The 15,000-nt window shown below is 42.3% G+C and overlaps 3 protein-coding genes across 8 annotated transcripts in view; 2 read left to right on the plus strand and 1 right to left on the minus strand.

Annotated features, from left to right (window-relative positions):
* The window catches only part of ptpn6 (protein tyrosine phosphatase non-receptor type 6), a 29,365-nt gene extending 20,061 nt beyond the window's left edge, over positions 1 to 9,304 (plus strand). For 5 of the 6 annotated variants that reach the window (XM_030783515.1, XM_030783517.1, XM_030783519.1 and 2 more), the window contains 8 exons: positions 707 to 786; positions 1,419 to 1,565; positions 1,922 to 2,053; positions 3,332 to 3,486; positions 4,123 to 4,190; positions 7,108 to 7,259; positions 7,665 to 7,735; positions 8,790 to 9,304. In XM_030783515.1, coding sequence (XP_030639375.1) covers positions 707 to 786; positions 1,419 to 1,565; positions 1,922 to 2,053; positions 3,332 to 3,486; positions 4,123 to 4,190; positions 7,108 to 7,259; positions 7,665 to 7,735; positions 8,790 to 8,892 — 908 coding nt within the window. In that variant the 3' untranslated portion in view covers positions 8,893 to 9,304. The remainder of the gene's footprint in view (positions 1 to 706; positions 787 to 1,418; positions 1,566 to 1,921; positions 2,054 to 3,331; positions 3,487 to 4,122; positions 4,191 to 7,107; positions 7,260 to 7,664; positions 7,736 to 8,789) is intronic. The other variant, XM_030783520.1, reaches the window with a different exon arrangement.
* A 497-nt stretch (positions 9,305 to 9,801) lies between these two features.
* rbp5 (retinol binding protein 1a, cellular) lies at positions 9,802 to 13,452 on the plus strand. The gene is made up of 4 exons (XM_030783521.1): positions 9,802 to 10,446; positions 11,078 to 11,262; positions 11,807 to 11,908; positions 12,753 to 13,452. The coding sequence occupies exons 1-4, from the start codon at positions 10,371 to 10,373 to the stop codon at positions 12,804 to 12,806; spliced, it is 417 nt and encodes a 138-aa protein (XP_030639381.1). The 5' UTR covers positions 9,802 to 10,370; the 3' UTR covers positions 12,807 to 13,452.
* A 1,434-nt stretch (positions 13,453 to 14,886) lies between these two features.
* The window catches only part of LOC115821674 (tumor necrosis factor receptor superfamily member 5), a 12,064-nt gene continuing 11,950 nt past the window's right edge, over positions 14,887 to 15,000 (minus strand). Inside the window, exon 8 of the mRNA XM_030785479.1 lies at positions 14,887 to 15,000. This exon is cut by the window's right edge and continues 80 nt beyond it. Coding sequence (XP_030641339.1) covers positions 14,887 to 15,000 — 114 coding nt within the window.

The following is a 15,000-nucleotide window of genomic DNA, read 5'->3' on the forward strand; positions in this document are numbered from 1 at the left end:
TAAGACGGTTTACACAAAGCTACACAACGCAGCGTACATAACACAAAAACATTCTCCCCTCTAAGACGGTTTACACAACGCTACACAACGCAGCGTACATAACACAAGAACATCCTCCCCTGGAAGACGGTTTACACAAAGCTACACAACGCAGCGTACATAACACAAAAACATTCTCCCCTCTAAGACGGTTTACACAACGCTACACAACGCAGTGTACATAACACAAGAACATCCTCCCCTGTAAGACGGTTTTTACATCACTACACAACGCAGCGTAAAAAATAACACAAGAGAACGATGACCTCCCACAGATACACAAACACACACACACACACACACACACACACACACACATTTTATTACATAACACAAGAGAACGATGACCTCCGACAGATACTGTGCTTACGTACTGTGTTCTTTATTTAGGTGTATTTTATATATTATATGACATAAAAACTGATTGAGTTGATTGATTGACTGATTGATCAATTGATTTAAAGATGCCCTGATTGGTATTATGTACAAAATGAACTGTTTTGAATGTATCTCCGTCTGCATCTGCTTCTCCTCTCTCCTCCACTGCGTCTCCCATCACCTTCTCGTCTCCCTCCCTCTCTCCCTCTCTCCCTCATCTCCTGTTCCCCCACCCCTCTCTCTCTCTCTCTCTCCCTCTCTCTCTTTCGTCCCCTGTTCCCTCTCTCAGTCGACGAGACGCGAGTCATCCTGCAGACTGGAGACCCTAACATCATTGGCTCAGACTACATCAACGCCAACTACATCAAAGTCAGTTCACGCACTTTCTCAGTCAGTTCAGGCACTTTCTCAGTCAGTTCACGCACTTTCTCAGTCAGTTCAGGCACTTTCTCAGTCAGTTCAGGCACTTTCTCAGTCAGTTCAGGCACTTTCTCAGTCAGTTCAGGCACTTTCTCAGTCAGTTCACGCACTTTCTCAGTCAGTTCACACACTTTCTCAGTCAGTTCAGGCACTTTCTCAAACGCCCAGAGTCGCGTGTAACGTCCAAACTGTTCTTACATCAGAAACACCTTTTCCCGATTACGACAGAGAACGCGTCATAACCGAATCGGAAGCATGAGCATATTTAATATTACTCTAAAAATACCAGGTTTCGCTTTGATGAGTTTATTTTCTAGTTATTTGTCATAGACAAGTTATTTTCATACCCGCTACACTCAGGCAAACATTACTTTGTGCCAGTTGTACTGTTTCTATCCCCCTGTGCAGGTTGTTGTAGGAAACAAGACCACACATCTTCATATAATGCCATGTCAGCTCAAATAATATTAACAATAGTAATTATGCACTATCATGTTGTCATAGAGCATTGCTCAGTTCATTCGCATGTGGCCTGGCGTCTAATCCGCGGTCTCTCCCTCACGCTGTCTTTGTCTGTGCAGAATAAACTGTTTGAACCCAATGATCAGAAGGTTTATATTGCCTGCCAAGGTTGTCTGGCGACAACCGTGAACGACTTCTGGCAAATGGTGTGGCAGGAGGGGTCGCGGGTCATCGTCATGACGACGAGGGAGGTGGAGAAAGGAAGGGTTAGTGTGTCTGAGGATTGTATTTGAGACAGAGCCATGAAAATGCTTTTGGAAGTGGACCCCTTGTTTTTCAAGCGTTCAAATCAATATCAAATTAAAGTTAAATACATATCTTTATCCATAACTGAGAAATAAAGTTATTTCGTCCCTTTTCATGTCAAACGTGCTTTTTAATCTTTGAGAGAGCCGCTTGAGAAAGCTACTTAAAGACATTGCAGATGATTTTCTCTGTGTCTCTCCAGAATAAATGTGTTTCTCTGTGTCTCTCTAGAATAAATGTGTTTCTCTGTGTCTCTCCAGAATAAATGTTTCTCTGTATCTCTCCAGAATAAATGTGTTTCTCTGTGTCTCTCCAGAATAAATGTGTTCCATACTGGCCCGAGATGGGAGCGTCTAAAGAGTTCGGCAGATACGTAGTCAGCTCCGTATCGGAGAGAGACGCTACCGACTACAAGATCCGAATCCTGCAAGTGTGCCACATGGACCAGGTACGCCGGGTTTTTTTTTGCACACCTGCATATTGTGCTTTCGGCCCAAAGCACAGTGCAAGAGGACTGGTTTACTGTAAACCTGCTCTGTTTGTGAATGACTGGTTTGGTCTGCTCTCGCGCTGTTTTCATTGCCGACTACGTTACTGTTGATAAAGGCTTGCGTCAGTTGGTGGTTATTCGAATTCAGTTCAAATCAGTTTCAGTTCAGTTCAATTCAATTCAGTTCAAACTGGATTCCATTCCATTCCGTTCAGTTCAGTTTATTCTCATCAGTTCCATTTCTTTGAGTTGTTTTCAGGTTTACTGTAGTTTTTGTGAGGTGTTATAGCTGAATGGCTCTCCTGTGATATATAGTGGTGAGGGATGGGTGGGGCTTATACTCCTGTGATGTATAGTGGTGAGGGATGGGCGGGGCTTAGGCTCCTGTGACGTATAGCAGTGAAGGGTAGGGGGTGGGGCTTTAGTGCCTAATGATCCCAGATGGGCAGAGCTGTTTGTATAATTAATGATGAAATGAGAGTGTACAGCCATGGTCCAGAGATATATGAATGAGTGTCATGGCCAGTATAGAGGAGCACTGTCTTTCATAACAGTCACTCCATCCTAACATAATCTATCTCTCCGTTGACCTTTCCTTCTTTACTGATCCCAGCTGACGGTTAGTTAGTTGTTATACACCTCAGACCACTGGCTCTCAACTACTCAGATCAGTTACTGGGATGGTTTGTACAGATGTTAACCCAAAGCTTTCTTACACAAGTTCGATACATCCATTTCGGACTCCATCGGGAATAAAAGACCTCACTGGCGGCGTCTTAAGGTCTTAAGGTCTTACCTAAATCGTTAGGTGGCGTGTTGCTACAGAATATCCAGCTTTAGTATTGGGCAACCAACTTTCCAGCTCTGCAGCGTCGGATTTTGGGTCCAGTGGTTCCTGACAGTTGGGTGTTAGAATGTTGTTACGTATCTGAGATGTCTAAGCCCAGTGCTGTCTGTGAGTCTCCTGGACCTTTTTAGATACGAGGAAATGCCTTGTCTCGTATGTCATGTTATGATTTAAAAAAAAAAAAAAAAAATCAATAAGAGAGATTTGATTAAAGACATGTTAATGTAGACTGAGACATATCATCAGTTAGATTAATTTAATTGAGGGTACTGTAGTCAAACGTCGTGCGTGCATTTCTAATAGTTATTCTCAAGCGGCTGCCTAAGTTACGCGCTGACACGGCGTCTCTTTCTCTCTTCTTGTTTTCTCTTTTTCTCTCTTCTCTTCAGACGGAGGCGGCCCGTACCATTTGGCATTATCAGTACCTGAGCTGGCCCGATCACGGCGTCCCGGCTGAACCCGGAGGGGTTCTGAGTTTCCTCGACCAAGTCAATAGCAAACAGGTTGAATTCCCCAATTCTGGGCCAATGATCATTCACTGCAGGTAAAAAGAATGGGTGGGGGGGGGGGGGGGGGGGGGGGGGGATGGAGGGGGTGGACAGGCAATGTGGACCAATAAGAGTTTGAGTACATGGTTTGGGTTGTGTGAGGTCGCAGTGTTTGTGTTACAGTTAGCCCAGCGTTGCTAAAAGGAGTTTTGTTTTCTCCTGTCCTTCTGAAGCACTGATCCCTATCTATACTGGACAGGAAAATACACCATAACAGCTACTGTGTTGAAGCTATTTATACTTATCCAGTCTATTTAGAGGTTAGAGCAAATAAAGGTCAGACGTTATCTTGTGTTTTTTCAATGTTGTAGTGTTGCATTTCTTCTTTTACGTTTTGTATTGTGGTGTTTGGGGGATTTTGCTTTACATTAGATACAATTTAACTAAAGAAAAAACCCCCAAATATTTTAGACAGCATAATTTCCCAAGCACAAAACTTAATTTTTATCCACTTAAAATCCACACAAACTGAAAAAATATGCAGTATTGAATGTTGCTTCACATTTCATTTTTAAAAAAAAAAAAATAAACACCTTAAATATTGTTAATCTGAATCTCTGTTTATTTATTGTACTGTAAAAAGTGTGTGCTCATGGTCATGTCTGTGTGTCTGTTTATGTGTGTGTGTTCAGTGCAGGGATTGGTCGAACAGGCACTATTGTGGTCATCGACATGCTCATTGACCTTATTACCATGAAGGGTAAGTTTTTTATTTCTCTCTCTCTCTCTCTCTCTCTCTCTCTCTGTATGTCTGTCTGTCTGTCTCTGTCTCTGTCTCTGTCTCTCTCTGTCTCTGTCTCTCTCTCTGTCTCTGTCTCTCTCCCTGTGGCCCTGTTTACACCTTGCATTAGATCTGTTTTTGGTGATCCGATCACAAGTGGAAAGCTCAAAAGTTCAGGTGTGAACGCACCCAATGCGCATCAATTTTGCACTGAGATCTGATCGCTCAGACCACATTCGGAGGTGGTCTGGACCGCATATGACCACACTTTCTTAGCAGTGTACGCGCGAATGCGAACTCGACCACATTGAACGACCGCCTACTCAACTGACGCCCTCTGCTTACGCGGGAGTATGAACTCATTCGCGTACGGACTCGTTCAGGCACCAGCGGCATCGTATTAAAGTGCAACAACAGGAACAGGCAAAATGGATATTGTTTTGATTTCTTCTTCTTCTTCTTCTTCTTCTTCTTCTTTTAATTTCCGACAGGCTAGGCACGGGAGGTGGACTGATGCCTCCCGCTGGCTAAAAACAGCAACGTTTAATGCGAAAAGGTTTAACGTAATTTAATGTTCCAGAACCGCGTTCAATGACCACCAAATTTCCCTCGGACGTCTCTTGTCAGAAACACCTCCTCCTGTCCAAAAATCAAAACCGAAATCCTGGGCGTATGGTTGTTATGTCAGGTTTAGCGTTTTCCTCTCCATTGACGCCCATTATAAGCAGTGTTAATTTTGGCGGGTGATTTTGATGTAGCGTTAGTTTTAGTCTTGTGACTAAAATACATATTCGTTTTTGTCATATTTTAGTCATTTGATCATTATTAGTTTCAGTCTAGTTTTAGTCGCCGGAAAACTAGACACATTTTAGTCAAATGTTAGTCAAAGGCATTTGTCACATTTTTGTCAGTTTGCATTTTTTTTTTTCAAATGAAATCATTACAGTGATTTCATCAAACACACAGATATTCTTAGGCTTGCTATCGGTATGCACAATCAACGTTACCAAGTCAAGTGAACGAAAAAATATAGCCGTCTGCTTCTAGCGAACAAAGTCAAGCCTTTCAGTTGACTTTGATAAAAGTCTCACTTTTCTTATCATGTATTTCTTGGTGGTGCGTCTGTAATTGCTTGTCCATTTGTCCTGTCTCTGACACTATTGTCCCGTTATTGTTCGGCAATGAAACTGACGAAATGAACACTGATTATAAGGAAACAGCTTTAATGTGGCTTAATGTTCCAAAACAGCGATCAACGATCGCCGAATTTGTCTGACATCTCACATGTCGCAAAACACTGTCTCCTTTCAAAAAAGCAAAACTGAGATCCAATGAAAGGGGTAACGTGTTGGAAATGATGTACGTGTTCATTTGCTTATAGAGCGGGGGAGGTGAGATCCAATGTCAAGAGGTCACTCGAGACACGGATTCTGAAGCCAGGTGTAAACGGACGTACTTTAGAGTTGTCCACTTGTGGTCGGATCACCAAAATCAGATCTAATGCAAGATCTAAACAGGGCTTATCTCCCAGTCTGTCTGCCTGTCTGTCTGTCTGCCTGCCTGTCTGCCTGTCTATCTGTCTGCCTGCCTGCCTGCCTGTCTGTCTGTCTCTCTCTCACTCTCACTGTGAAACTCTGTTTTTTCCTTTTCTATTCCACGCCTTAATGTCGTCACTGAACTGTCGTGTCTTGAATAAACACAAAATGAACACAGAATTCTTTTCAGTCAGAGTCTTGGAATGAAGTTATGCCCTGGTTTCTATGGTAGTCATAGTCTTTCGTTCCAAAATGGGAATCAGTGGGATTAAATGGGAATAAATGGGAAAAGGCTGGAATAGATGGGAATGTGCGGTTGTAGTTGGTTTTACAGATTCAGAACAGTGGAATGACGTGAATGATAAAACAAAGGACACAACACTAAACACTTCCAAGAGAGATTTACACGCTCTGAGTAAGCTTTGTGTAAGCTCTGAGTAAGCTTTGTGTAAGCTTTGAGTAGGCTTTGAGTAAGCTTGTAGGCGCTGGGGCCAGAGAGAGAGAGAGAGAGAGAGAGCACATTCCAAACATGTACTGCAATATTAGTGATAAACCCACGTGTGTTACGTCAAAGCGAACTGCTTTCACAAGAGTCACACTTTAACCCTCTGTAATGCTTTAGACACGGGGGAACTGAAATACTCGTTTTAATTAAGAAAATCATTCCAAATGTTAGGACTCTGATTTTTCTGATTTAAATGACACCCGGAAACCTTTACAAATTCAGAAAATGTTTCAGAAAATGGCACATTAAGTGATTGAGTTATTAGATATCTGGGGGGAAAAAAAAGTGAGGCTTATCTTTGACTGACATTCATGATTTAGACCTGATGATGGAAATAAACAGGAATGACCCTTGTAAGAAAGATTTATGTCCTGTCTGCCTGTCAGGACTGGCTTTGAGGTATCGTTGATTTTTATTGGTTTGTCTGGTCATCAAAACCCGCCCACAACAACTGATAAGCAGCACATTGATCAAATGTCACAGAGTGACATTTATGCACCTTTCTGATGATAAACAGCAGACAGAAAATGAGAGAGAGAGAGAGAGAGAGAGAGAGAGAGAGAGAGAGAACGAGGGAGCGAGGGAGGGAGGGAGAGGGAGAGACAACTGTTTCCAGAGACTTAGAAAGAAACAGAGTGAAAGAATGAAAGTGAGAAGTAGAGGGACAGAATAGAAAAGAACAAACAAACAAACAAACAAACCAGTCAACACATTAAACTGAAACATGGAGAAGTAAAATTTAGGACAGCAAACGTTGGCGGCCAACCTTGTAGACTTCAGCCTATACGTGTCCTCTGTATGTTGACTTTGTTGTTCTTCAACCGTCGTGTTTGTGTTTGTGTTTGTTTTGCGTCAGGTCTGGAGTGCGACATCGACATACAGAAGTGCATTCAGATGGTTCGAGAACAGCGCTCGGGCATGGTCCAGACCGAAGCCCAGTACAAATTCATCTACTTGGCCATGTCCCAGTACATAGAGACAGAAAAGGCCAAGTTGACCGCCAGGACGGTGAGAGAGAGAGAGAGAGAGAGAGAGAGGAATGGGGGGATGGGGTGGTATTAGAAAGTGTAGAAGGAAAGAATGAAATGGTAGGAATGTACCAAATGACACGTGTGCATGTGTGTGTGTGTGTGTGTGTGTGTGTGTGTGTGCACAGTTTTGAGTAGAATCTCACATCACTTTAAGTTTTGCAACATTAAGTGACCTTTATTCATGTCTTATCAAAGTCAATATTGTAAAGGCAGAGAGCAAGACAGCGAAAAAGAGAGATAGACAGATAGAATATGTGTGTGTGTGTGTGTGTGTGTTTGGAGGTAAAAAAAAAAACAAAAAAAAACCTATCTAGATAAAAGTTCTTTTCAGACCAGGTATTGTCCCAGTTTTTCTAAATCGCTCTCTTTCTGTCTCCCTCAGGAGACTGAGACGGAGTATGGGAATCTGTCTTTGCAGCCCAAGCACCCCAAGGCCAGCCGCAAAGTGTCCAAGTGAGTGTGTGCAGCCAACCCCCCCATCCCCCCACCCCCCTCCACAGCGTCCCCACAACAACATCCTCGCAATTCCCCAAAACATTCCCATCCTCAGAAAACCGGTCTGGCCTTCTGCTCAAAGTCCTCGCCCGCGCGGACTTTCCTCCCGCTTACATCAGCACGTTAAGGGCACCAAAAAAAAAAAACAGTTGTGCAACATCCCGTTGAGAAAGAGAGAAGGAAAGAAAGAAAGAACGAAAGAAAGAAAGAGGGGTTGGGGACATGGGGTGAGAGAAGAAAAGGGATTTTGGAATTGAGCGTCTCAGATGGATTTTAGCATTAGCAGCGTGACCTTTTGCTAATAAGCACGAGTCTCTGTAATCATTGGCTAATTGGGAATTGTTTTGCTTGCATTTTTTTTTTTGAGGGGGGGGGGGATTATCCCATTGTTAATGAAGTGTAACCATTCACCCCCCCCCCCCCAACCCCCCCAAAAAAAAGGAAAAAGAAAAAAAGATTGTATATCTTCAGGCTACTGTCTGTGATGTGACAGGTAATGTGGGTGTGAAAATGGAGGGTTACAAGATTCTTAGCCAAATTTGGAAACGATTTTTAAGATTTGATTTCCTTTCTTGGAATCCAGAGTTTGCTCTCAGTTTTGTTTTGTTTTTTTTTTTCACTGAAATAAGTAAGTAGGGATAAAGCAACTCGATAACAAAAAAAAACCCTTTGAAAAGAATTTTGGCTTTGATTGTAAAACTGTGATTGTAAAAAAAAAAAAAAAAAAAAAAAAAAATCATGCCACAGCCCCAAAATCTGATCCTGAAATCTTTCAGCGGAACAAGAATCAGGCTAGTTCAAACCAGGTGAACGGACCTCAACTCAAAAGACCCATGTTTCTGCAAAAATCCCATTCTTCTTGTATTCTGTGAACTAAACCTCTAGATTACATTTGTTTTTATCATGAAAGAGGTATAATGAATCAAAATACAAATGATGTCTTCTTGTGTGTGTGTGTATGTGTGTTTGTGTGCGTGTGTGTGTGCGTGCGTGCGTGCGTGCGTTGTTTCAGGAATAAAGAGGACGTGTATGAGAATCTAGGTGCGAAGGGAAAGAAGGACGTGAAGAAGCAGAAGTCGGAGGAGAAGAAGAGTGGGTCCGTCAGGAAACGATAGAACAAATGAAAAAGAAGGAGCAACGTGAATGGATAGAACTTCTCTTCATTTGTACAACGTAGTAGATACCACCCTTCAGCGGATTGACAGTCATTTGAATTGAAAATGTGATATTTAACTAGATTTCTTTAAAAAAAAAAGAAAAAAAAGCCCTCAGAAAGTTACATTTGAAAATCTTTGATACGTCCATTAAGACCTCGTTTTTTTTTAATTTGAGTATTTTATCTTTTAACGCATATTTTGTTTGTTTACACGCAAACTGAAACTTGTACGGTAATTTTAATTTGATTACTCTGTGAACTCACAAAGGCACGGTTTCTCTCTCTCTCCCTCTCTCTCTCTCTCTCTCTCTCTCTCTCTGTGAACAGTTTACAAGAAAATAAAAAATGCACTTCAAGTTAAAACGATGGCTCTGTCCGCTCTCTTATCTTTTGATAACCGTAATTTCACTCTCAAGTTCCGCTGTTTCGGTCTAATTATACAAACATCGTTACTGATAACGTTCCGGGACACTGGATTAACGACAATCTCTCAAAACCTTGGCCTCGTGCCCATATGGAACCTGTCTCGCGGTGCAAGGGTTTCTCCCTGTACCTTTCTGTCTGTGAGTTTAATTAATCACCCACATTCCTCGCCGAACCTCCCTTTCAGATAACAAGCATAGGCTTTAAACATTATCCACCATCAAACGACCCTCATCGGATTCCCTGCAGAGATGACCCCTTTGTAACATCGTCGCGCAACGGGGAGGAGGAAACATCGGGTAGAGATGAATGAACTTTCTCCCCCCGCCTTCAGCACAACATGACATTGTGTGTGTGTGTCAGAGACAGGGAGAGAGGCTGAGTGAGCGTGTATGTGTATGTGTGTGTGTGTGAGAGAGAGAGAGCGAGCGAGAGAGAAAGCGAGAGAGAGAGAGAGAGAGAATTGAATTAACACCCATCGAACGACCCAAAACCATATGACGGCAACGGATTACGGCGTTTTTTTTCTCCCCCCTAACTCAAAACGTGTAGCGCCAGGGAGGAGTTTAATTCATTTGGGGGCTTTACATATGCAGCAAAATCCTGGGCGAGAGGACGGACTCGGAGCGTGTTGTGCAACAGATCAGCAGGGATTCAATATTGGAGAACCAACAGGGAGCTGAGAACAGACAGATTTTTTTTGGGGGTGTGAATAACACACTGCCTTGCATAAACATTCCTTCAAACTGTCTTTTTTGCATTTGCGTGGTAGACCACGGAGAACAGAGAGAGTTTGACAAAGGACGATATAGCTTCAACAGGTTGCGTAACTAATTTTAATATCATACAATGTGGTAGTTTTGTCTGCAAGCAGGAGGAACAAGGATAGAGATTGAGAGAACGATAAGGAAAGGAAAGGAGTCGAAGCTGAAGCAACAGGTCAGGGAAAGTTCTACCGGGTTTGAGTTGACCGTGATTTATTTGTTAAGAAAGAAAGAAAGAAAAAGTTAGAAAATGTCGAAACCCAACTATTCCGGAGTTTATCACATGGTTTCTCAGGAGAACTTCGAATCGTACCTGGCGGCTTTGGGTAAGAGCCATTTCCTTTGTTCGAACGGTTATGTTTCAGGCAAAGCATCGCGGGACAGTGAGCTCATCCCGAAATCAGACACCACTGTTTAATGTTCCAACACCAGTCCTACATAGCTAAGCTACATTCTGATCTTATGTTCGTGTTAAAAAAAAAAGAGGAAATATCGTGTCTAGATTCTCTGTAGTTTGTCATGTGCTGAAAACGGTCTTTCTGTGTGACTGTACCTGGTTATCCTGTTTGACAAGCCCGTTGTTTTGATATTACCATTGTTAATTAAAGCAAATTCCATTACTGAACACTGTGTTCTCAAGGTATCCAACTTATTTTCACGTAACGTTGGAGAGTAAAGATGTAGTCGAAAGAATAGTGGAAAATAGTCGAATTATTAATGTCATTTTAAAAAAATGACATAATCCTGTTTCCTAATATTTATGTTAATGGTTATTCGTACAACATTAATGAGTGTGTTTGTGCGTCCGTTTGGACATAAGCTGTATGTAACAGTTCTCTCTCATCAGAAAAAGGCTTTCGATGTGAAAGCTGTGAGTTAGATAATGGTGATTAATTCTCTCCTTCTCTTCTCCTCTCTCTCTCTCTCTCTCTCTCTCTCTCTCGCTCACGCACGCAGATGTGAACTATGCTTTACGGAAGGTTGTTTGTATGTTGAAGCCCAGTAAACACATTGAACATGACCCTGCCTCAGGTCAAATGAAGATTAAGACTGTCACTACCTTCAAAAACTTTGACATGGATTTTCAAATTGGCCAGGCGTTCACCGAGGACTTGGGGCCGGTTGATGGACGCAAGTGTCAGGTGTGTGCGTGTGCGTGTGTGCGTGTGTTTGTGTAATGTGCATCATCTTAATCAGTTTTCTCATATGCTGGAAAGATGTTGTAACAGCCACCTTGGAGTCGATTTGTTTACATGTATGCATGTATGTCAACATCTGTGTGTGTGTGTTAATAATGTTGTTTGTTATACACCACAGTGAACTGGGGGAGTGAGAACACTGTGCGTGTGTTTGTGTTTTTAATGTTGTGATGTGTGTGTGTGTGTGTGTGTGTGTGCTGTAGACCACAGCGGACTGGGAGGGTGATAAACTTGTGTGTGATGTGTGTGTATGTGTTTTTTAATGTTGTGATGTGTGTGTGTGTGTGTGTGTGTGTGTTGTAGACCACAGTGGACTGGGAGTGTGATAAACTGGTGTGTGTGTGTGTGTGTTTGTTTGTTTTTAATGTTATGATGTGTGTGTGTGTGTATTTCAGACCACGGTGGACTGGGAGGGTGATAAACTGGTGTGTGTGTGTGTGTTTGTTTGTTTTTAATGTTATGATGTGTGTGTGTGTGTGTGTTTCAGACCACGGTGGACTGGGAGGGCGATAAACTGGTGTGTGTGCAGAAAGGAGAGAAAGAAGGCAGAGGCTGGACTCACTGGCTGGAGGGAAACCTACTCCACCTGGTAAGGAACGAGAGAAAGACGAAAAAGGAGTGAACCGATAAGTGGACAAGGAAAGATGAATGAGAGAGTCTGCAGAAGACTAAAAGAAAAAAAAAGAGAGAGGGAGAGAGAGAGAGAGAGAGAGAGACAGACACATACACACATTCTAACGTCATTTCAAAATCCTTAAAGACCTAAGCAGCAGATGCTACATTATTCACTAACTATGAAGCAGAGAGAGATGCAGGGAGACAGGGTTTGGACTCTTAGGTTTTCTGGACCAGGTGAGGAAAAAAAAAAAACAGCGTTGTGTAACCATGGAATGGGAGGTGATATAACTCGGGATTGAGTGATGAGGGAGGGAGGAAGGGATGGAGGGAGAGAAAGAGGAGTATGAGAGATTTGGTATGTGTGTGTGTATGTGTGTGTGTTTGTGCATGCATGGGGGGGGGGGGGGGGGGGGGGGGGGGTGAGGTCTTGGGAAACGTGATGGGTCTGAATTTGGAAAGCACAGTGGGCTTATTGTGAAAACAAAGGGTTTTTTTTTATGTTGCTGTTGTTCTCTAATCCCTCACAATTGCCTTTTTTTTCCTTTTGGTTACAAAGACTAAAATCTTCTTTAAACATCCAGTGAAATTCGCTCAGCGAATCTCTCTGTTTCTTTTTTCTTTTCTTGCACCTCTCTCTCTATCTCTCTCTTTCTCTTGTCTCTTTCTCCCCCCTCCCTCTCTCTCTCTCTCTCTCCCTCTCTCTCTCTCTTGTCTCTTTCTCCCCCTCTCTCTCTCTCCCTCTCTCTCTCTCTCTCTCTCTCTCTCTCGCACTCCTCTGTCACCTCTCATTTTCACCCTCCCTCTCCTTTCTGCAGGAGCTCAGGGTTGACAATGTGGTCGCTAAGCAAGTCTTCAAGAAGGCTGACTGAGGGGCTCGGTTGCCGGGGGCGACGCCACGTCTCACTCCAGGTTCTGGGGTGGTCGTGTTAGAGCTTGGGCGTCGGACAGAGGACCACCTCAGCGGCACTTTTACGCCATAATCATAGGCATAATTTTTTTTTCCTTTTTTTTTTTTTTTTAAAACCACAGAGGGAGAAATCAGAGCCATGTGTATGTGACTGTTTAGTTTTAAATTGCCTCATGAAATCTTGAAAAATTCCTCAGTAGAAATACAAAACATATGTTAAGGGTATTCGATTAAACCAGGCTCTCCGAGATAGGCTAAACTTGTACTCGGAGCAGATAAGTGAGGAATCCGTACTTTGTAGCGTAAAACACTTAACACTACTGATTTGAGATTTAAATTTCATGTAATACCACTACAATGCACAGGAGGGCGATATTGCAGAAGCATCTCGCACGCCGGTTACTGTTTGAACAATGCAGATGTTTTGTGATCGCCCCCTAGTGGAATAGGAAGAACTCTCTTCTACTCGAGAGTTCTGCCCCAAAGAACGTTCCCTGTTGCACTAAAGGCCTTGAAACTGTGAGAAAGTGCCCTCTAATGGAATTGAATGGGATAATGTCCGTGTTTGGCTCCTCTGTCTCGAAATACACTGTTTCATGGTGAAAAGAGTTGTGTGTTCAGTGGTGACGTTTTAAAAAGTTCCGTTTAAAAGGGCTGTTCTGGTTTAAAGCTGGATGAGGTGTTTTCAGCCACGGTCTCTCATACATAGATTGGTTCAACATCAAAGGCGTATTGAGCTTGCCTCGTATGCTACCGCATGTCACCCTTCAAAGTCAAATTTTTTATTCTTATTTATTTATTTATTTATTTCCCCCTCTTGACATCCCTTTGTGTTTTTCTCACACACACACACACACACACTCACGTATACATAACATCAAGGATATATCTTGCACTTTTTACATGGTCAATGAACCTTGGCCGATGTAGTGTTTTAAAAGCACCACAAGATGGCAGCATGCACAAAACAAATATTACTGTCACCGCGGGGGTGTTTCAGAAAGCGGTTTTAGTGAAAACTCAAGAGTTAGTTAACGCAGAGAAAGTGATAAACCTCCTAATAGAAGAAATCTATGGCTTCGTTCTCCGAACAAAACCAAGGCCTAGGTCTCTTCTATTAGAAGGTTTACTGCTTTATTTCACTACTTTATTTCTCTAAACCCGCTTTCTGAAATACCCCTCTGGAATCAGCTGGAAGAGGTGTAGACAAGACTGACGTTGCACAGGACAGGGTCTAACAGACAGAGGAAGGAAAAGTGCATTATGAAATAACATTTTCCGTTATCTTCTGGATCTGATACGATCTTGACTATTGGTTTTATGGACCGCAGTTAAGTTTTTCGAACCATCCCAGACCGTCGCTTTTCGAAACGGTTTAAAATATTATTACATTTAGCCTACCCTGGATTTAACAAACCAGATTTGCAAAAGGAAGCTCAGATCATCTCCAGGACTAAATTAAGTCTTAAACTTCCAAGACTGTAGGTTAAATTTGAGGTAAATGTTGCTTGTTGACAGACACAAATACAAATGCAGAAACCATTTATCTGTCCTTTGAATTCTTAGTCCACAGAACTGTGCGCCTTTTTTTTTTTTGCGATCGATTGCGACGTTAATGAGCTTTCTCGGGCTAGTCCCAAATCCGCACACTTGCCCAATATTAACCTCTGCAGCTAATCTTATACAATCTCGCCTTTCAATTTTAGTAAAAATACCGTGTTACAGCAGATGTACTGACTAATCCAAAAAGGATATGGTTCATCAGAAACCCCGGTTTCAGACTACGCAAGATTTATATCCAGTCAGCGAAAAACTCTCGTAGCTTCATCACAAATGAAGGTTTATTAACAAGCCTTTTTTTATTAACAAACATTTTAATAAAATTAATATTTAAAAAAAAAAAAAACGAACATTATGATTCAACAAATCCAAAACTGAGAAACAGAGTCTACTCAGCTGCAATGAAAACAACACGCCCGCACCCACCCCTTTCATATAAAATATAAAAAAAAAAAAAACTAAAAAAAAAGTTAAATTAAAAGTTAAAGCGTCTCTGTGTCGTCGGAGTACGTCCACTCGTCTTCCTGAGGCTGTGACGGGTAGAAAGATTGGTCAGTCACGGGCCCGTCGCTCTCGATAGCTGCAGCTCCTTGGTT

Source organism: Chanos chanos, chromosome 9 (genome assembly GCF_902362185.1).
Source record: "Chanos chanos chromosome 9, fChaCha1.1, whole genome shotgun sequence".
Lineage (NCBI taxonomy): Eukaryota > Metazoa > Chordata > Actinopteri > Gonorynchiformes > Chanidae > Chanos > Chanos chanos.

Coding starts and splice junctions, on each gene's coding strand:
- rbp5 (XM_030783521.1), top strand. CDS start 10,371: ATGTCGAAACCCAACTATTCCGGAGTTTATCACATGGTTTCTCAGGAG. Junction 10,447..11,077: donor ATCGTACCTGGCGGCTTTGG/GTAAGAGCCATT, acceptor TCACGCACGCAG/ATGTGAACTATGCTTTACGG. Junction 11,263..11,806: donor TTGATGGACGCAAGTGTCAG/GTGTGTGCGTGT, acceptor TGTGTGTTTCAG/ACCACGGTGGACTGGGAGGG.